Below are 22,464 nucleotides of genomic sequence, written 5' to 3'. Positions count from 1 at the left end.
TTGTAATTCTCTCGGAGACTGCAAAGGACCAGGAAGAGCAGTTGAATTGAATGGACAGTGTCTTGAAAAGAGGACACGAAATGAACACCACCAAATGCAAACCAAGGATATGGATCGCAGGAGATGCTGAAGGAATCAGTTGAGCAGACGAGACACTTAAAGTAGTAGATGAGTTCTGCTATATGAGCAGTAAAATAACTGACGATGGCCGAAGTAGAGAGGACGTAAAACATAGACTGGCAGTGACAAGAAAAAAAATTGTTAACTTCGAATATAGATTTAAATGTTAGAAGTCTTTTCTGAAGACGCTAACCACGGGACCACGGCGCTCCTGAGCTCACAGTATCCTTGATGTTGCCTATCTTGCGCATGGACTACTCAGTTTGTATATTTTGCTTATTTTTTTCATAGTTCCACACAACTTCTTCCTGTTCTCTCGATTGATCTGTGTTCAATTTTTCAAGGCCTATCCACTGTGCCAACTTATAACTAAATCTGAGGGGGGTGCGATGGGGAGGTTCCCTTGTAAGTTGCTGGTTTGCTTGCCCGCGAGTGGCAGCAGCAGCGCTTATCGATAAGTGCACTGTCGTACTATTTCTGGAGCGGCCGTTGGTATTTCCGGGTCGTGGTCTGTCGGCAGTTCAGTTGGGACAGAGCGCCAGTGAGGTACGGACAGTCAGTGCTCGCCGACCGCTGGCGACACACATGAACTGTCCGACGGATGGAGACTGGAGCGAGAACGACCGTTGGTTGGTCGTTCGGTCGGTCCTCTCATCGGGCGGTGTGTATTTGGTCTTTTGACCGTTTCTGGGCCTCGTCAGTTGGTCATCTTGCCGGACGTGGGTCGGTTCCTTCCTTGTGCAGAGATGTCGGGTGGCCAATGGGCAATTGTTCCCTCTGCATGGTTGGGTCCGAGCCAGTGTGTCCGGGTCGTCGTGTCTCCGAGTTCCGAACGGACATCAGGGAGTCGGGATGGAGCTGCAGTGAGGTCCGCGCGGCCAAGGCTCGCCCGACCGCTGCCGACACAGATGACTTGAGTGGGGACGACCTTGGTTGGTCGTTCGGTCGGTCCTCTCATCGGACGACGTGTATTTGGTCGCCGACCGCTTCTGGGTTCTCTGTGTGTCTTGACTTGTGATTCGTCCTTGTTGTTCCACAGTGATTGCTTTTAGGATTGTTCGAGTTCTTGTGGAAGTGTTTTCGTGCAACTGTGTCTAGCTTGTGTGATTTCGACTGAGCAGTTATGTTAATGCTGCCTGCGCACTGGAGTTGTCCGCCGGTTGGTTGGATCAGAGTACGGTACGGCGTGTAGTTCGGCAGCCTTTGGTGCTGTTCATATTTTTGAGTGGTTATTGCGCCTTGGCTCTATTTCTACGCCAATATTTGAAGACGTAGTGCTGCTGGTATCTTCGTCCTCGCTGAGTTTTTCCGTTGTCGTGCCGTTGGTCGGGCGGAAGGGAATTGATTAGGTGGTTGATCGGTCCTTCAGCCGTCCCTGGGCCGGGTTGCCATCCCATTATTTAATCTTACCTTTGGCTGCCTGTGTCACCTAACTTACGTTAGAGTTACCTCCTCAGCCCGACCCCTGAAACACTTCTGAGCACCACTGTTCTGTTGGTTTTAGATTGTGATTTTCTTTTAGTTTCAAGTACTGTGCAAGGTCTTCAGCCGTCTATTAGTTTAGTTTGTTTTAATGTTCAGCATGTGCCCTTCAGCCGAACCTCTACGTGAAATATTTTAAGATGAGGCCTTCAGCCGTCTTAAGTTAAAATTTGGAAAATCATTTGAAAATTTGAGAATTTTTCTTTCTATCTTAATGTTGTTATCCAGGCCTTAAACCCTGAGTTGTTCTATGTTCAGTATATGGCCTTCAGCCGAACTTTATGTGAAATATTGTAAGACAAGGCCTTCAGCTGTCTTAAATTAAAATTTGAAAGGTCATTTGTTCAAAACCTTTTAAAATTTTCTTGCTGAAATTCTTGTTATCCAGGCCTTAAGCCTTCAGTTCTTCTGTTTTGTAACTAAGGCCTTCAACCGAGTGTAATCAAAAATGGTTCAAATGGCTCTGAGCACTATGGAACTTAACTGCTGAGGTCATCAGTCCCTTATAACTTAGAACTCCTTAAACCTAACTAACCTAAGGACATCACACACATCCATACCCGAGGCAGGATTCGAACCTGCGACCGTAGCGGTCGCGCGGTTCCAGACTGAAGCGCCTAGAACCGCTCGGCCACCAAGGCCGGCCGTGTGTAATCCTTAAGGCAGTTTTAATAACTTGTTCTGGCCTTCAGCCATATTGTTTCTGAGTTCTTTTAAGGGCATGTGTGATTAAGTGTTTTGGTAAAATAAAGTTTGTATGTTTGTGCAACTAACAGCAACTGATTTGGGTCCCTTTCCACAACCTGATCCGCTCTGTCCAGCGAAACCAGATTTCAGCATTATCGGCCGGAGGGAACCTTGATGGAGGTATCGAGGATGTTGCTGCAGATGTTGGGCACAATGTATCGGTAATGCGTCGCTAGTTTCGGCAGTGACCTACAGTACATTCCCACACCTGTAGACGAGGTTCTGGACTTCTTTGTAGTACAGATGCACTTAAAAATCGAAGCATTGTTAGAGGCGCGGTGGCCGGCCGAACATCCTACCACTGAAACCACGACACCATCAAGCCTGCTGTCGTGGAACAGTCGACTGAAGAGTAGAGCGAAATGGCACTCTGTTGCCTTCAGGTTAATAAGAGTAGGTTCTATCTGAATGTGGATGATGGACATACAGGTGTACGGCGTAGACCTCTTGAGCGTCCTGTTCAGGGGTGAATTCGCCCACGACACTCAAGTCCCAATCCAGGCTTCGTGGTGTGCGTGGAAGGGTGGGAGAGGAACGTCAGAAACACAGTTGGTGTCTCTGTATGGTAAAGTAAACAGTGCCCGCTATACCGTACAGGTGTAATACCCGCGCCACTGCCTTTTCTTCAACAGGAAAGTGACGTACACTTTGAGCAGGACAATGCACGTCTACATACGGCTGCTGCGGCAGAATGTTCTCATTGTGGTCTACAGTAACTGCCGTAGCCAGTACGATAACCAAAAGCCGGCCGTTGTGGCCGAGCGGTTCTAGGCGCTTCAGTCTGGAACCCCGCGACCGCTACGGTCGCAGGTTCGAATCCTGCCTCAGGCATGGATGTGTGTGATGTCCTTAGGTTAGTTAGGTTTAAGTAGTTCTAAGTTCTAGGGGACTGATGACCTCAGATGTTAAGTCCCATAGTACTCAGAGCCATTTTGAACATACTCCTACACTACGATAGTAAGAGTGATAAATGGAGATTCAAATGGTTCTGAGCGCTATGGGATTTAACATCTGAGGTCATCAGTCCCCTAGAACTTAGAACTACCTAAAGCTAACTAACCTAAGGACATCACACACATCCATGCCCGAGGCAGGATTCGAACCTGCGACCGTAGCTGTCACGCGGTTCCAGACGGAAGCGCCTAGAACCGCTCGGCCACACTGGGCGGCGAAAAATGGAGGATTCGTCACAATACAGAGTTGTATGATATTTACAAAGAGCCGAGCATCGTGGCTATAATGAAGACATGACGACTCCAGCGGGCAGGGCATGTTGCTCGAATGCAGGATAACCAATGGCCGAAAACTGTACTCAACACCAAGCCAACCGGCAGAAGGCCCGTAGGAAGACCTATAACTCGATGGAGTGACTGCGTATCCAAAGACCTTCAGAGAGTGGGACTGCTGGAAGGGTGGCAGAAAGGAGCCGAAGCAGGCTGAAGTGGGGGCAATCTCTGAAAGCACCGCGCGGTCCATTGGGTCTGATCGCGTATAGTAAGTAAGTATACTCCTATACTGATCAAATATTTCTCTGATCACTTGTCAATAAAAGGCCTTGTTCTCGACGGTGTTGCATCTTCTTTGCAGCAGTGTAATCAGTAGTAGTCTTATTCTTAATGTCCTTTATTATCATTGTCAATTATTATTGCCGATTATTGCTATTATTCACTATTATTACTTGCGGTGGTACTTATATACTGATTAGCCAAAACATTATGACCACTGCCCACTGCAAAGTTGAATGCCTCCTGGTGGAGTTGCGGCCACGTGATGCACTAAGAAAAGTATGTAGGCCGAGCAGAGACGAATGGGGGATTACACTAGGGAAGATATGCACTGCAAATGGAGAAATCCACAGAGGAAAGTGGGGCAGATTACTATTGCGTAAAGCCTATGAACGGGCTTGGCCACCAACTTCGCCTAATGTGGATCCGGTGGTCCTTATCTGGGCCGCTATCGAGCGCCGTCACCGCGTACACAAATCTGCGGCTAGTTGTTCACGGGGATTACAAGACTTATGCGTAGACGCCTGGTGCCGCATGGCTCTCCAAATCTACCGACGAACTGTAGACTCGATTATATGCAGAATCAGTGATATATTGCGGTAAAAAGATGGCCCAGGAAGCTATTAAGCGAGTGGTCTTAATGTTTCGCCCCGTCGGTGTAAGTGTTCTCATAATAACTTATCAGATGTACAGTCGAGGACAAAACGAGCGAGACCCCTCGCCTTTTCGTTATGCTGATCCGCACACCTTTAGAGTCTGCTACACAGCATAACAGGCAAGGCGACGAAGTGCTACCAACATACTATGCACAGGCGTGAAATTGAAGAACTATCCGAACTTTGTCAGACTGTTTTCTATCATCTCTAAGACTATATTAATGCTGATTAGTGTGTTAAAAACAACACGTAATTATAAGATATAAATGAAAGAATAAACGCTAATTGGTATGAATTTCAGCTTATCGAGATAACATAACTGTTTTAGTAAGACGAAGTACCCCAGATCGATACGAATTAGCAAAATATTATGCACATTGAGCCGCGAAACGGTCTGTGTCAATGTTCAGACCAGTCATACTGGATTACCGTTGCTGATCTACCATGAAAAAATTTATCAATGCGTGAATTTTCTTAACGAAATTCATTTTAAAATCTTTTCAATTATTGACACAAGCGGAAAAAGTAGGCAGTAACAAGTATGAAATTCTACAAAAGTTTCATATTGACATCCACAGGGCGCCGGTACAGAATAAAGGTAGCAAAGAAACGAATTGGGGGCGCGAGAAATTCTTAAAATTGCTTTATTGATAGTCTATCTGCCTCCATCGAGATTAGAACTGAAAAGAAACCAGACAACCGTTGCAGTAATAAACACCTTTCACTACGCTAGCAGACAGCCCAGGCAAACAGCCCTCTATTATTACCCCAGACATGAATAAGCCGGCAATTTCGCAATGAAAATGGCAAAATGATCTGCAGTTTCTGTTGCATAGAGCTTTCTGGACTCAAAAACATCAATTTTCTACCTTTATGTCACCGCTTATGTGACAATCATTCGGGATGTTTATCGAAATGCCAAATACTGTTATTAGCGAGTAAATTTAGTAGGATAATTCTGCACCACCCCAGGAAATAAACGGCGACATAGCTGCCAAACGTATTCTACAGTGTTTCGAATTCTCCATTAGACTCGACACAGGCAGGAAACGTTCATTAGCCGAAGTGTTTCTTAAGTTATGGGAATGCTCGCACTTCTAAAACGCTGTGGCATTAATACTAGTATCTGAATTACGATGTGTATAGGCAAATCGATTTTATTTGCTTTCCTGTAAACGTGATTTCGATCAAAAGCGTAGCTACGATTAATATGCTGAAATATCGACTGCAACTAGAACATTTCGAATAAAGAGTAGGGGGAATTATTTATGCGGCCCTCATCTTCAGTAACTGTCGTTGCTGTTTTCGTTGTTAGGATTTCGTCACCTAAATCGGTAAAAACGGAACCCTACTAGTCTCACTTTCTTGACAGTCTATCTGTCTACCCAACCGTTAAAGCCCTTTTACCTCGAGTACGGGTAGACATAATAAGCGGAAATGTATCGCACTTCCTGCGGTATACGGTCCCTTCTTGGTGTAAAAAAGTGAGCTTTTATGTGAACGCAATCTAAAGATACGGCTGTTTATGTAAAGAAAATTTACGCAACGGTAATCCAGTATGACTGGTCTGAATATTGACAAGGCAAGGGGTCTCGCTCGTTTTGTCCACGAGTGTACATAACTGAACCTGAAATAACGTACGCATAGAAACTGAGAGTCTTTTTGTAATATTTTTTTATATGTTTTGTTCCTGGTGCGATGTAGCAGAGTGCCTTAAGGTCCTTCTCTTGTCAGCCAAAATAAATAAATAGCAGAACAGAACGACACCTAAATTTTAGTGAAGACAGTTGGTCATAGAGCCTGGGTGTATACTTAGCTGATACTCACATGGACTCGACCAGCGGGAAGGAGAAGAACATGTCGCGCGCTCGCTCCTTGGTGATGACGACGTTGTCGAGTCCGACGTCGACGGCGCCCCGCGTCACAGCTCCCAGCAGGTGCAGCCAGGCGCCCTCGCTGTTGCGCCAGCCCAGCATCGGGAACGCCACCAGCTCGTAGCTGCAGAGTCACCACACCAACAAGATCACTTCACTACATACCCGTTGCTCTAAGTCGGGCGTCTTTACCTTATGTACCAGACGATGATTTTTCCAGTTAGTGAGCCATACGTGTACCAAGTCTATGTCTATGATTATTTAACACCCTCTACGCACCCACACTCTTCTCCTAGAAGTAACGAATATATTAGACTCGCAGATTTTTTTCAGGTAGGAACTTCTGTTTAAAACATTGACGAAGTTTCTACAGGTGTTCCAGTTTTCTCCCATCGACATTTCTATGAACACTAGAGCTGTCTTCATCACCACAGTATTCTTTTCCATATAATAAATTATTTGTGTACCACGTTTGGTTACAACTACTCCTGGGCGATGCTGGAACAAACACAGTTCTATACATACATTTTTATAAACAATGAGGATTTTCTACATTGTGACGGAATCCCATTGGCTCTGTAGTTGCATTCTTCATAGTACAGGATGGTCAAAATGAAACTGTTCCGGAAAATATTTTACATCATGCACACCTTGGGTGGATAACGCAAGTCTGAGGTGTTTGAAATACAGGGTTTATAAATGAATATCGGGGTTTTAATGCCTTATGATATTTATTATATTAAACTTACAGCTAAAAATGATATGTCAAATGAAAGAGCAATTCAAACAGTTTTACCAAGAACCTTATAAATGTTCAATGTGAGCACCAACTGTCACACGGCACACATCAAGTCTATAGCCGAGTTCTTCCCGAACGTTGATAAGTGTGTCTTCAGTGATTGTAGCAACAGCTGCTACAATCGGTTTCTTAATTCAGGGAGGTCTGCTGGTAGCGGAGGCACGTACACGCCATCCTTGATGAAGCCCCAAAGGAAAAAATCGCATGGCGTTAGGTCGGGTGAACGTGGAGGTCATGCGATGCAAGCCCTGTCAATGTTTGGGAAGAACTCGGCTATAGACTTGATGTGTGCCGGGTGACAAATGGTGCTCACATTGAACATTTATAAGGTTCTTGGTAAAACTGTTTGAGTTGCTCTTTCATTTGACATATCATTTATAACTGTAAGTTTAATATAATAAATATTATAAAGCGTTAAAACCCCGATATTCATTTATAAACACCCTGTACTTTCCGGGCCAGTTTTATACTGACCACCCAGTATAAGAGAAACAAATTCCACAACACAACAAATAAAAACATTTATTTCGTTGATAAGAGTACCCTGACCTAATAATAATGGCCTACATCAGAGTTTATGAGTGCGTGTCAAATTGCACGCGAGCACGATGCGCGTGGCGCGTGCTGACCGACGCTCCGCCTGGGTCGGCTTTGCTCGATCCTTCTCGGAAGTACTCGGTGCAGCGTGATATTTCACTTAGCACTGTGGTGCTGAATTTTGCGGTCGGCACGACTTTCTTCAGTTCGGCGGAACCGCGATGTCATCGATGTTTACTCTCTGCTATTTGTTCACAGTAAAGGAGAAGTTCACGAGTGCAGCGGCTGTTTGTACAGAAAGAGTCAGTCCAGCGATCTATTGTCACAAGCCTTTAAAAATGAATGAGAATGACAGAAGAGAAGGATAAGAATTCTCAGTATGTGTTTTGCGATATACAGTCTCACAATCGACGGGTACCACAAAGTTTCTATGGAATGACGTTACAACACCATTCAGAAAGAATTCAAAGATTTAGTTGACGATGAAAGAGCAAAAAAATTACAATGCTCGACACTTTCTCTGCACCAAGAACTACTTTTGCGCTAGATTTACAGGCATGGAGCACGTGGCTTGGTAATGCGAATACGAAATTTTCTGAAGTAGCACGCATTATTCTACAGTTTGTTGCCACAGTTTTCGACGGAAATGAACGAAGATAACGGAGTATTTATATATCACTGCAAAGTACACTATGTGATCAAAAGTATCCGGACACCTGGCTGAAAATGACTTACAAGTTCGTGGCGCCCTCCAGCGGTAATGCTGGAACTCAGTATGGTTTTGGCCCACCCTTAGCCTTGATGACAGCTTCCCCTCTCGGAGGCATACTTTCAATCAGGTGCTGGAAGGTTTCTTGGGTAATGGCAGCCCATTCTTCACGGAGTGCTGCACTGACGAGAGGTATCGATATCGGTCGGTGAGGCCTGGCACGAAGTCGGCGCTCCAAAACATCCCAAAGGATTCAGGTGAGGACTCTGTGCAGGCCAGTCCATTAAAGGGATGTTATTGTCATGTATCCACTCTGCCACAGGCCGTGCATTATGAACAGGTGCTGGATGGTGTTGAGAGATGCAATCGCCATCCCCGAATGTCTCTTCAACAGTGGGAAGCAAGAAGTTGCTTAAAAAATAAATGTAGGCGTGTGCTGTGATAGTGCCAAGCAAAACAACAAGGGGTGCAAGCACCCTCCATGAAAAAGGCGATCACACCATAACACCACCGCCTCTGAATTTTACTGTTGGCACTATACACGCTGGCAGATGCGTTAACCGGGCATTCGCCATACCCACACCCTGCCATCGGATCGATATGTTGTGTACCGTGATTCGTCACTCCACACAACGTTTTTCCACTGTTCAATCGTCCAATGTTTAAGCTCCTTACACCAAGCGAGGCGTCGTTTGGCATCTACCAGCGTGATGTGTGCCTTATGAGCAGCCGCTCGACCATGAAATCAAAGTTTTATCACCTCCCGCCTAACTGTCATACTACTTGCAGTGGATCCTGATGCAGTTTAGAATTCCTTTGTGATGGTGTGGATAGCCTATTACACATTACAACCCTCTTCAACTGTCTGCGGCCTCTGACAGTCAAGAGACGATGTCAGCCTGTACGCTGTTGTGCTGTACGTGTCCCTTCACGTTTCCACTTCAGTATTACATCGGAAACAGTGGACCTAGGGATGTTTAGGATTGTGGAAATCTCCCGTACAGACGTATGACACAAGTGACACCCAATCACCTGACCGCGTCCGAAGTCCGTGAGTTCCGTGGAGCGCCCCAGTCTGCTCTTTCAAGATGTCTAATGATTACTGAGGTCACTGATATGGAGTACCTGGCAGTAGGTGGCAGCACAATGCACCTAACATGATAAACCTATGTTTTTGGGTTGTGTCCGGATACTTCTGATCACATAGTGTATGTTGCTTACGTCAAGTGGCATGCCTGGTACTTTTTTCTATTTCAAACCCGCTGTTGTTAAACTTATGATGGAAGAAGAAGAGAAGGAAAAAAATTAGATCACTGAGAATGAATTGCAAACCTCACTGTTCAAGTGAACTTCAGTGCACGCTGTTCACAGTAAGACACTGGATGGTGTGAATCATTTTGTATCTGATTGGATGGAATGCTTTAAAAAGGAAATCACATTGTGGAAGGGGCAAATTCTGAAAAAAACTCCGTACATTTCCCTAATCCCACCGGAGCTAAAGAAAATGTGAGATTTGAAGAATTCATAGTGACCTTGAAAGTATTACAAGGAAAGTTTTCTATACCTTTTGAGGACGCTGCAAATCTTATATTTCTTTACGTACTGTTTTTGAGACCGTTTGCTACTTCAGTTGAAACTGCCCCTGTGCATGTGGAGGTACAACTGATCGATTTGCAATGTAATTCCAGTTTAAAAGACAAATTATCTTACTTTAAAACTGTCCAGGATGTTTACATTGCTTTCCTCATGAAGTTTTACCACGTCTCCCTATGAGGTTGCAATTGCGATGAAATATTTCGATCCAAATGTGTGTGAAAGGCTTTTTTGATTACTATATTAAATAAGTTCAAATGTTCAAATGTTCTTGAGTTCTTAAGGGACCAAACTGCAGAGGTTATCTGTCTCTAGACTTACACACTACTTAAACTAACTTATGCTGAGACTAACACACACACCCATGCCCGAGAGAGGACTCGAACCTCCGGCGGGAGGGTCATAAATAAGCAATGATTGCGTGGCACTACCAGTGTGACAATCAGTGAAACCCTGTGTGTCTGTCCGTATACGAAAAGCTTGTACCAGATAAAAACTATATAATGTTTTCAGTGCGCCAAAAATAATTAAATAATACTGAAAATTTGTTTTGTTTGTGATCTGTGCTGTGGAGAAATGAAGTCATATGCAGGGCGACCGCATTGCCATTTAAATGCTGCTCTTTCACAGTTTCCTCATCTTCCCCCTCGTCACACTCAGGCAGCATGGCATATCGGTGGGGGAAGTGTGCAGCCAGGCGGGAAAACTATGGCACACGACCAAGAGCACTGCTCACATACCGAATTCTTGATCGTCCACTGTCTACACACTGTAAGATATTTGGATGCAAGTTGTTCTTCATATGTGCTCATGCCGTGTGTCTAACACTAAACAACACTGGAATTCGCCACGAGTATTTCATATACATGTGACGTCTTTACTATGGTCCAGAGTGCACTTGGACTTGTTCACATATGTACGTGTAAACTAAATCTCATTTAAGAATTTTGGTATTCGCCATCAGTGATACATTTTTAGTATATATACACAGAATCATGGTTTCTCATTTTTCAAAGGCGCTTAACACTTTAGAGACTTTCGCCTCCAGCCAGCCCTATACCAGCAGTTTACCATATTTTCTGATTCCATTTTTAAATGATGGCATTTATTTTTTTGTACTGCAGTCTTTTTCTGAAATTAAAAAAAAATACTCTGGAAAAATAAGGTTATTCCAAATGCGAAAATATGTTCCCAGGTACAACATAATCATGTATCTAGGAGCAGATGTTCTATTGAAATCTGAAAGCGTTACATACGAGAAAAGCTTTTCAATACTGTGTTTAATCGCCTGTTTCTTCCACTATTAACATACTACTCACCAATACTCAGCAAGCAAAATCAAATTAAGCAGATGTATTTTAAAAAATGGCAAATGGTTCAAATGGCTCTGAGCACTATGGGACTTAACTTCTGAGGTCATCAGTCCCCTAGAACTTAGAACTACTTAAATCTAACTAACCTAAGGACATCACACACATCCATGCCCGAGGCAGGATTCGAACCTGCGACCGTAGCGGTCGCGCGGTTCCAGACTGTAGCGCCTAGAACCGCTCGGCCACTCCGGCCGGCAAAAAATGACAATTTAAATACGTCTTGAAATAGACGCTATTGGAAACTAACACCGACTTTCGTTTTAAAGACAGGTAAAGTTATTAAGACATTAAAGAAACTCAATTCATTTGCAAGTAACACATGTTCCATTCTGAAAGATCTTGTTCTCTTTCAAGGTACAAGATGGTGCACGACCGAAAACGTATGGCTTAGCTGTCCACATGTTAGATACAGGGTGATTTTTTCCACCATATACAAACTCTACGGATTGATCGATGAGAGGATGTGGAACAAGAAAACATCTAATGAAGTTATGTACGGAAATGCATGGTTTCCATGCTAGAAACCATTTATTCAGTCATACATGTTACAGAGACGGCGGTCTGACACGCGCTGTACCACCCAGCCACACTTACAGTATGTGTTGAAAATGGTTTCTATGTGCCTCAGCGCATGCATGTACGCGTCGTAGCATGTTCTGTCTCACACGTTCACATCCTCCAAGCTGCATCTGAACAGTGTCAGAGGCAGCATGAATAAGCTGCTACAGTGTCTCCACATCTGGAATGGGCTCTGCATACGCGATACTTTTGAGATGGGCCAATAACCAGAAATCGCACGGGTTGAGATCCGGTTAACCAGCAACAGGAGCCTCTCGTCCGATCCATCGACCAGGGAAGACACGACTGAGATGCGTCCGGACGTTGATGGCGAAGTGGGTTGGAGCAGCACGGCGTAGCAGCCACATAACTCTTCGAATCATCAATGGCACTTCTTCAAGCAGGGGAGGCAAGTCGCCCGCAAGAAACGCCGATAGTTCCGGCCCTTTAGGCGATGAGGAAGGAAGACTGGTCCCAAAATACGGTCGCCAATTTTCCCAGCCCACACATTCCGGCTGCACCGATGCTGATGATTCGCTGTCACCATACGGTGGGGGCGACTGTTCCCGATGTGGAAAGTCTGTAGCCAGTCAGCCCTGCCCACGCTGTAAATGACAACGGTAGTAACAATTGTCATGGAGAATGTTCCACATGGTCGTCTGTCTTACCCTGTACTGACCGGCCAACTGCCTGGTACTGACACGGCGGTCGCCTTCCGCAGTGTTGATCACATTTTCCTCCAATTCTGGTGTCCGAACAATTTCGGGTACATACTTCATAATTTCCTGCTTCCTGAAACGACCCTGTCTCAGACAAGCAGCGAAACACTGTTGCAAACATTAAATTCTGTGGTTGTTGTCGGCAGGGGTAGGTCTCCCCATTCAACCTTGCTGCCGGCCGCCCGTTGCCGTTTGCCTTTCCGTAAGTGAACATCTCGTCGGCAACCTCTCGAATCGAATACGGAACCATTGTTTACAACGCTATATCACATCCACTACAGGGTGAGTCAGCAAGAGAAGTGAATCAAACACAACAGCCGGCCGCTGTGGCCGAGCGGTTCTAGGCGCTTCAGTCTGGAACCGCGCGACCGCTACGGTCGCACATTCGACTCCTGCCTCGGGCATGGATGTGTGTGATGTCCTTAGGTTAGTTAGGTTTAAGTAGTTCTAAGTTCTAGGGGACTGACGACCACAGCTGTTAAATCCCATTGTGCTCAGAGCAATTTGCATTTTTTTCAAACACAACATTACCAATTACTACGGCAGGAGAGAGCGCTAGAGCATGACGTACGAGGAGCAGAACCACCCTCAAGGAGGAAACGAAACATGATGTAACTGTGGCTGCATGGTACAGCACGTGTTACATCGTAATCTCTGTAACGGTAAAAATCACCTTGTATATTGTTACGACATTAAAGAAACTCACCCCATTTGCAAATATCATATGTTCCGTGGGAAAAAGACCTCCTTGTGTTCTACCGTACAAGATGGTGCACGACCAATGAAATATGTATTCACTATCCGCATGTTATATGACGTTTAAAAATACGTAGCATTTTACTCACCATAAAATTTTATGTATCTGAAGAATTAATAATATGTTCCTAATAGCTTTTGAATATTATAGAGCACTTTAATGTGTAAAACTCGACATATTTATAAATGCTGCACAAAACACAACCTCATTTCTAATAATAACAACAACTGTAGACAACGGCAGAAACTTCTTACAGCGGTCTCTAGTGCGATTCCTTCGTCTGATCCTAAAACCAGTCACTAGAATGAAGGGTCAGAGGCTTGCGCGAAGCGGACTCGTGCGTACGAGCGCACGAGTTGGCTCTATCTCGGAATGTTGACTACTACCGGTTTTAGTCTACGCCGGATGCAGAACGCCTCGTTGCATTACATTACATTAACATTTGTTCCATAGGTCATGAATACGACATTTCGTAATGATGTGAAATGTGTCAGTTTAACATTAAATTAATTTTTTTACAGTTACTATTTCATAGCTAAAAATTCCTCTTTTGAATAGAAGAAGTTGTCATTCAGAAATTTTTTTAAGTTTGTTTTTAAATTCTGGTTGGCTGTTTGTCAGACTTTTAATGCTGTATGGTAAATGAATAAAGATTTTTGTGGCAGCATAATTCACCCCATTCTGTGCCAAAGTCAGATTTAACCCAGGATAGAGAAAATCATCATTTCTTCTAGTGTTGTAGCTAAGTACTTTGCTGTTATTTTTGACTTGGGATGGGTTATTAATAACAAATTTCGTAAGTAAATACGTATATTTATTGCGAAGGTACTGTTAATATCTCGAGTTTCCTACGTAAATGTCTGCAAGGTGATCTTGGGTGGGCTCCAGCTATTATTCTGATTATACGCTTTTGTGCAACGAATAATTTTTTCTCTTAATGATGAATTGCCCCGAAATATGATGCGACATGAAATCAGTGAAAGAAAACAGGCGTAGTAGACAAATTTACTGATATGGTTATCACGAAAAATTGCAATAACTGTAATAGAATTAGTAGCTGAACTCAAAGGTTTCAGCAGATCATCAATATGTCTCATCAAATTTGATTTCCCATCAGTGCACATCCCCAGAAATTTTGTATATTCTGCCTTAGCAACACACTTCTGTCCAAAGTCTATATTTATCAATCGTATTATGCTATTTACTGGACAGAACTGTATATACTGTGATTTCTCAAAATTTAGTGAGAGTCCATTTGCAGAGAACCACTTAATAATTATCTAAAAGACATTATTTGCAATTTCCAGTCTTCTTTCTTGGGTGTGATTACTATACTTGTGTTGTTGTTGTGATCTTTAGCCCAGAGACTGGTTTGATGCAGCTCTCCATGTCGCTCTATTCTATGGAAGCCTCTTCATCTCCCAGTACCTACTGCAACCTACATCCTTCTGAATCTGCTTAGTGTATTCATCTCTTGGCCTCCCTCTACGATTTTTACCCCCCACGCTTCCCTCCAGTACTAAATTTCCCTTCTCCCCAATTCTTTTCAATACTTTCTCATTAGTTATGTGGTCTACCCATCTCATCTTCAGCATTCTTCTGTAGCACCACATTTCGAAAGCTGCTACTCTCTTCTGGTCTAAACTATTTAGCGTCCATGGTTCACTTCCATACATGGCTACACTCCATACAAATACTTTCAGGAACGACTTCCTGACACTTAAATCTATACTCGATGTTAACAAATTTGTCTTCTTCAGAAACGCTTTCTTTGCCAATGCCAGTCTACATTTTATATCCTCTCTACTTCGACAATCATCAGTTATTTTGGTCCCCACATAGCAAAACTCATTTACTACTTTAAGTGTCTCATTTCCTAATCTAATTCCCTCAGCATCGCCTGATTTAATTCGACTACATTCCATTATACTCGTTTTGCTTTTGTTGATGTTCATCTTATATCTTCCTTTCAAAATACTGTTCATTCCGTTAAGTTGCTTTTCTAGATCTTTTGCTGTCTCTGACAGAATTACAGTGTGGTCGGCAAACTTCACAGTTTTTATTTCTTCTCCATGGATTTAAATTCCTACTCCTAATTTTTTTCCTTTACTGCTTGCGCAATTTGCAGACTGAATAACATCGGGGATAGGCTGAAGCCCTGTCTCACTCCCTTCTCAACCACTGCTTTCCTGTCATGTACCTAGATTCTTATAACTGTCATCTGGTTTCTGTATAAATTGGAAATAGCCTTTCGCTCCCTGTATTTTACACTGGCCACCTTCAGAATTTGAAAAAGAGTAATCCAGTCAACACTGTATCACTAGAAAAAAGAACTAGCTTCGTATTTTGATGAATACATAGTGGCAAGTCATTAAGATATATTAAGAACGGTAAGGGACATAAGATAGAATCCTTTGGGACACCATTCTTGATACCTCCCCAGTTAGAGGAGTCGCTGATTTTTGCAGACTATCTGTACTGTTAATTTCAACCCTCTACATTCTTCCAGTGAAATATGGAGTAAACCATTTGTGCAATGTCCCGCTTATACCACAATACTTTCGCTTATCTAGAAGAATTTGATGATTCACACAGTCAAAAGCCTTTGAAAGATCACAAAATTTTGCAATGGGTGATGTTCGGTTATTCAGAGCATTTGACATTTGCTCAGTGAAAGCATTATAGTATTTTCTGTTGAAAAGCCTTTCTGAAAACCAAATTGGCAGTTTGTTAGTACTTAATTTTTACAAATATGTGAAGCTACTCTTTTTGTAATGTTTAATAAAGCTGTCAGAAGTGAAATTGGGCGGTAGCTGTTAGAATCGGACCTATCCCCTGTTTCATGCAATTATTTAACAATAGCATATTTCAGTCTGTCCGAAAAAATGCCCTGTTCCAGTGAACTGCTATATATGTGCTGAGAATCCTACGTATCTAGTGGGAACAAGCTTTTAGTACTCTGTTGGAAATGCCATCAATTCCATGCGAGCTTTTACTTTTGAGTGGGTTTACTATTTTCCTAATTTTAGTATGAGAGGTGGATTGAATGTCAATTTTATCAAATTGCAATGGTATTTCCTCTTCCATACACAACCTTACATTTTCTAATGAACAGCTGGATCCTATTTTCTCTACAACATTTAAAAAATGATTACTGAAAATATTTTGTAATTCTGACTTTTTGTTAACAAACTTTTAATTGATTTTGATAAAAATACGGTCTCCCTGTGCTCTGGGTTGTCCTGTTTCCCTTTTAACAGTATTCCAAATTGGTTTAACTTTATTATCAGAGGTGCTAATCAGAGACATAATGCGCAGAGTTCTGGATTTTTTAATAACTTTTCTTAACACAGTGCCGTAGTTTTTATAATGTTTCGGTGCTTCTGTATCATTACTTGTTCCAGCTGTAAGATACATTTCCCTTTTCTGTCCACGCGAACACACTCAGTCGAGTTGCTGCCCGCCTGCACGCAGCAGACCTGTGTTAATTATCGTTGCCGACGCGGAATAAGTGTCTTTCTCGTCTCACAGTTGAGTTTCGATAAGTCCATATTATCCTGTGCTGTGGTGAGAGACACAGTTATGTCGGATAGGTGTAGCGTGAGAGTTCTTATATGTCTGTTTGTGAAATGAATTGGAGTAGGTTATTTAGTTGGTGTTGTACGAGGGTCATCCCAAAAGAAATGCACACTATTCTTTTTAAATCCATCTTTATTCTACATGTTTGAAACTTTTACACTGTGTAGATACATCCTTTAGGAACAATATTTTCATTTCTCCACATAATTTCCATCCCTCTCAACTGCCTTACGCCATCTTGGAACCAGAGCCTGTATACTCGTACTGTAAAATTCTGGACCAACCTGCTGGAGCCACTGTTTGGCAGCGTGCACAGGGGAGTCATCATCTTCAAACCTTGTTCCACGAAGAGAGTCTTTCAGTTTCCCAAAGAGATGATAGTCACATGGAGACAGGTCAGGACTGTAAGGCGAGTGTTTCAGTGTTGTCCATCCGAGTTTTGTGATCCCTTCCATGGTTTTTTGACTGACATGTGGCCGTGCATTGTCGTGCAACAACAAAACAACCTGCTTTTGCCGATGTGGTCGAACACGGCTCAGTCGAGCTTGAAGTTTCTTCAGTGTCGTCACATATGCATCATAATTGATGGTGGTTCCACTTGCCATGATGTCCACAAGCAAGAGTCCTTCGGAATCGAAAAACACCGTAGCCATAACTTTTCCAGCAGAAAGTGTGGTTTTGCATTATTTTTTTCTTGGGTGAATTTGCATGATACCACTCCATTGATTGCCTCTTCGTCTCTTGTGAAAAATGATGAAGCCATGTTTCATCACCTGTCACAATTCTTCCAAGAAATTCATCTCCACCATTCTCGTACTATTCCAAAAGTTCGCTTCATACCGTTTTTCTTGTTTCTTTGTGAGCCACTGTCAACATGCTGGGAACCCACCTGGCACAAACCTTTTTTAACGCCAACACTTTCAGTATTCTGCAAACACTTCCTTCCCCTATCCCAACGTAGTGTGGCAATTCGTTCACTGTGATGCGTCTGTCAGCAGTCACCAATTCGTTAACTCTCTGTACATTGTCTGGAACGTGTGCAGTACGAGGCCTGCCGCTGCGAGGACAATCCTCAATATTGCCGTGCCCACTTTCATCACGTAACCTGCTTGCCCACCGACTAACTGTACTGCGATCGACAGCAGCATCTCCATACACCTTTTTCAACCTCTTGTGGATGTTTCCCACTGTCTCGTTTTCACAGCACAGGAATTCTATGACAGCACGTTGCTTCTGACGAACGTCAAGTGTAGCAGCCATCTTGAAGACATGCTGTCACGGCGCCACTCACGGTAACAGGTTGAATTAAGTTTGAAAACAAGCGGGAAGGATGTATCTACACACTGAAAAACTTTCACAGATGCAGAATGAAAACTGTATTTTTACAAAAATAGTGTGCATTTCCATTGGAGTGACGATCGTATGTCTGCACCTCACGGGCCAAATGCCTACATATCCTGAGAAAATGCACAAAACGCGCCTTATATTTTAGTTTTATGTAAGGCCAACAAGCGGATTTAGCACACAGGCACCGAAACAGAAGGTGAGAGTGAGAAGATCGAAATACTGAATTGTAATAGGGCTCCTCCTTTCAGTGATCACAAGAATGCCGAAATGGCAGATACTGAAATAAGCTACCGCGGAACAGAAAACAGAGTAGAACTGGTCGACAGTGGAAAGGCAATTGGACTGGACGAAGTACCTTAGAGGTTCAACAGAAATTACCGAAAGAGCTATCAGCTGTTTATCGTAGGTCACTGCAGCAACGAAGTTTATCCATCTACTGGATGAAAGCGCGTGTCAGTTCCGCTTTCAGGAGAGGCCATCGGACAGATGTGCATGATTGTAGGCCTGCTGACGACAAACTGTTGTAGAATTATGGAGCAAGTAATATGCTTGCGCATTATGACACTCTTGGAAAACGAAAACCTTCTGTATAAAATGCAACATGCATTCCGCAAAGAGGCATCTTGCGAAACTTAGCTCGCTCTTTTCGTCCATGAGATCCAGTGCACCGTAGACAAGGACACTCAGGTTGATGCCGTGTTCCTTGATTTCCAGAAGGCATTCAGTACAGTTTCGAACTACGGTTTATTGAAAAAAATATGGACTTACCGAGAGTCAGACTAGTTTTGTGATGAGGCACAAGCCTTCTTTCCAGATAGAAGGTGGCAAAATTGAAAGATGTAAAGGTAATTACGGAAGCCCTAAGAGATTGTTATAGGGTCATTACTACTTACAATTTATGTTAATGAGATAGCGGATTGCTAGGAGACTCAGGGTGCAGGAAGACTTCCGGAGGATAGACGACTGGTGCGTGGAGTGGCAGTTGGCGTTCAACGTAAATTAACCCTGTCGCTGTTACAGACGCGCGCTTCGCATTCCGTGCTGAGGCGGTTTTCGTTATGGCGGACTGCCCGCCAAATACTGGTCCTCGAGCTACGAGACGGCGTTCCGGCCGATATGAAATACTTATTATCCGATTTTTCGAAAACTATTACGTGCGCTGCATCAAATTAAGGGGAACATTGCACGAAATTTTAAAGGTCTTGTAGAGGTAAAATCGCATTGCGTAAACTTCGCGTGTGGTTCATTTTGGCTCCTAGATTACAGTGAATGAAATGTAGATAATGATGTGTTGGCAGAAGAGCCAACACCGTGTTACTAGGGGAGGCCCAAAAGCACGCGTTTAAGCTCAGGCAGACTGGCGTGAGGTCTGGAACAATTAAAGGAGTTGAGTCTAATAAATAAAGTACGGAGTTGCTTGAATACTTAACTTTAATCCACAATTGGAGAACATCGCTCTTGATAATACATAATTACAATCTCAATATAAACTGGTAATGGCGCCTTGCTAGGTCGTAGCAAATGACGTAGCTGAAGGCTATGCTAACTATCGTCTCGGCAAATGAGAGCGTATTTGTCAGTGATCCATCTCTGGCAAAGTCTGCTGTACAACTGGGGCGAGTGCTAGGACGTCTCTCTAGACCTGCCGTGTGGCGGCGCTCGGTCTGCAATCACTGACAGTGGCGACACGCGGGTCCGACGTATACTAACGGACCGCAGCCGATTTAAAGGCTACCACCTAGCAAGTGTGGTGACTGGCGGTGACACCACAGATAAGACATCGAAACTTTATTTAAAATCGAGAGCAGAACGATATCTCGTTTCGTTCTCGAGTTGTTGTGTTTTATATCCGACGCACGGTCGGGAGCGACCCGCCCACATCCGTCCATGCGGACTTGCCGGTTGCTATGAAATACGTATCGTACGTTTTCAAGAAAACTGTTGGGTGAAAGAACTTAATTTTTGCAGATATTAAAGTCTGATATCTTCGCTTCTTATAGGGCAGAATTTCTTCTCAGTTTGTGCCATAGTCATTGAGCTGCATCAGATTGAGTGAAACATAGGACGAAAGTTTAAAGATTTTGCAGAGGTAGAAACTCATTGCGTGAAGTTTGCGTTTGGTTGACTTTAGCACCTACATTCCAGTGAATGAAATGTAGATAAGATATCGAAATTTTATTAAAACTGAGAGCAGAAAAATATTTCATTTCGTTCTCGAGGTGTAGGGTTTTACACTGAAGCGCCAAAGAAACTGGTCTAGACATGCGTATTCAAATACAGAGATACGTAAACAGGCAGAATACGGCGTTGCGGTCGGCATCACCTATACAAGATAACAAGTTTCTGGGCAGTTGTTAGACCGGTTGCTGCTGCTACAGTGACAGGTTATCAATATTTGATTGAGTTTCAAAGTGACGTTATAGTCGGCGCACGAGCGATGGCACACAGCATCTCCGAGGTAGCGATGAGGTGGGGATATTCCCTTACCACCATTTCACGAATGTGAATATCAGGAATCAGGTAAAACATCAAATATCCGACATCGCTGCGGCCGGAAAAAGATTCTGCAAGAATGGAAGCAACGACGACTGAATAGAATCGTTAAACGTGACAGAAGTGCAAACCTTCCGCAGATTGCAATGCAGGGACATTAACAAGTGTCAGCGTGCGAACCTTTCAACGAAACATCATCGATATGAGCTTCCGGAGTAGAAGACCTACTCGTGTACCCGTGATGACCGCACTACACAAAGCTTAACGGCTCGCCTGAGCCCGTCAACACCGACATTGTACTGTTGATGACTGGAGACATGTTACCTGGTCGGACGAGCCTCGTTTCCAATTGTATCGAGCGAATGGACGTGTACGGGTATGGAGACAACCTCGTGAATCCATGGACCCTGCATGTCAGCAGTGGCCTGTAAAGCTGGTGGAGGCTCTGTAATGGTGTGGGGCGTGTGCAGTTGGAGTGAAATGGGACCCCTGATACGTCTAGATATTACTCTGACAGGTGACACGTACATAAGCATCCTGTCCGATCACTGAATCCATTCATTTCCATTGTGCATTCCAACGGTCTTGGGCAATCCCAGCACGACAATGCGACACCCCACACGTCCAGAATTGCTGAAGATTGGCTCCAGGAACACTCTTCTGAGTTTAAACACTTCTGCTGACCACCAAACTACCCAGACGTGAACATTACTGAGCGTATCTGGGATGCCTTGCAACGTGCTGTTCAGAAGAGATCTCCACCCCCTCGTACTCTTACGGATTTATGGACAGCCCTTCAGGATTCGCCGTGTCAATTCCCTCTAGCACTATTTCAAACATCAGTCGAGTCCATGCCACGTAGTGTTGCGGCGCATCTGCCCTACAAGATATTAGGCAGGTGTACCAGTTTCTTTGGCTCTTCAGTGTACGAGGGCAGTTCAATAAGTAATGCAACACATTTTTTTTCTGAAACAGGGGTTGTTTTATTCAGCATTGAAATACACCAGGTTATTCCCCAATCTTTTAGCTACACAACACTATTTTTCAACGTAATCTCCATTCAGTGCTACGGCCTTACGCCACCTTGAAATGAGGGCCTGTATGCCTGCACGGTACCATTCCACTGGTCGATGTCGGAGCCAACGTCGTACTGCATCAATAACTTCTTCATCATCCGCGTAGTGCCTCCCACGGATTGCGTCCTTCATTGGGCCAAACATATGGAAATCCGACGGTGCGAGATCGGGGCTGTAGGGTTGCATGAGGAAGAACAGTCCACTAAAGTTTTGTGAGCTCCTCTCGGGTGCGAAGACTTGTGTGAGGTCTTGCGTTGTCATGAAGAAGGAGAAGTTCGTTCAGATTTTTGTGCCTACGAACACGCTGAAGTCGTTTCTTCAATTTCTGAAGAGTAGCACAATACACTTCAGAGTTGATCGTTTGACCATGGGGAAGGACATCGAACAGAATAACCCCTTCAGCGTCCCAGAAGACTGTAACCATGACTTTACCGGCTGAGGGTATGGCTTTAAACTTTTTCTTGGTAGGGGAGTGGGTGTGGCGCCACTCCATTGATTGCCGTTTTGTTTCAGGTTCGAAGTGATGAACCCATGTTTCAT

The 22,464-nt window shown here is 43.8% G+C and overlaps 1 protein-coding gene across 1 annotated transcript in view; it reads right to left on the bottom strand.

Annotated features, from left to right (window-relative positions):
- LOC126234919 (glutamate receptor ionotropic, delta-1-like) overlaps positions 1-22,464 on the bottom strand; it is a 191,641-nt gene that overhangs the window by 56,240 nt on the left and 112,937 nt on the right. Inside the window, exon 8 of the mRNA XM_049943659.1 lies at positions 6,338-6,508. Coding sequence (XP_049799616.1) covers positions 6,338-6,508 — 171 coding nt within the window. The remainder of the gene's footprint in view (positions 1-6,337; positions 6,509-22,464) is intronic.

The sequence above is a fragment of the Schistocerca nitens genome, chromosome 2, assembly GCF_023898315.1.
Source record: "Schistocerca nitens isolate TAMUIC-IGC-003100 chromosome 2, iqSchNite1.1, whole genome shotgun sequence".
Lineage (NCBI taxonomy): Eukaryota > Metazoa > Arthropoda > Insecta > Orthoptera > Acrididae > Schistocerca > Schistocerca nitens.
The sequence above is the reverse complement of the archived record's forward strand: the minus strand, read 5'-3'. Positions and strand labels throughout refer to the sequence as shown.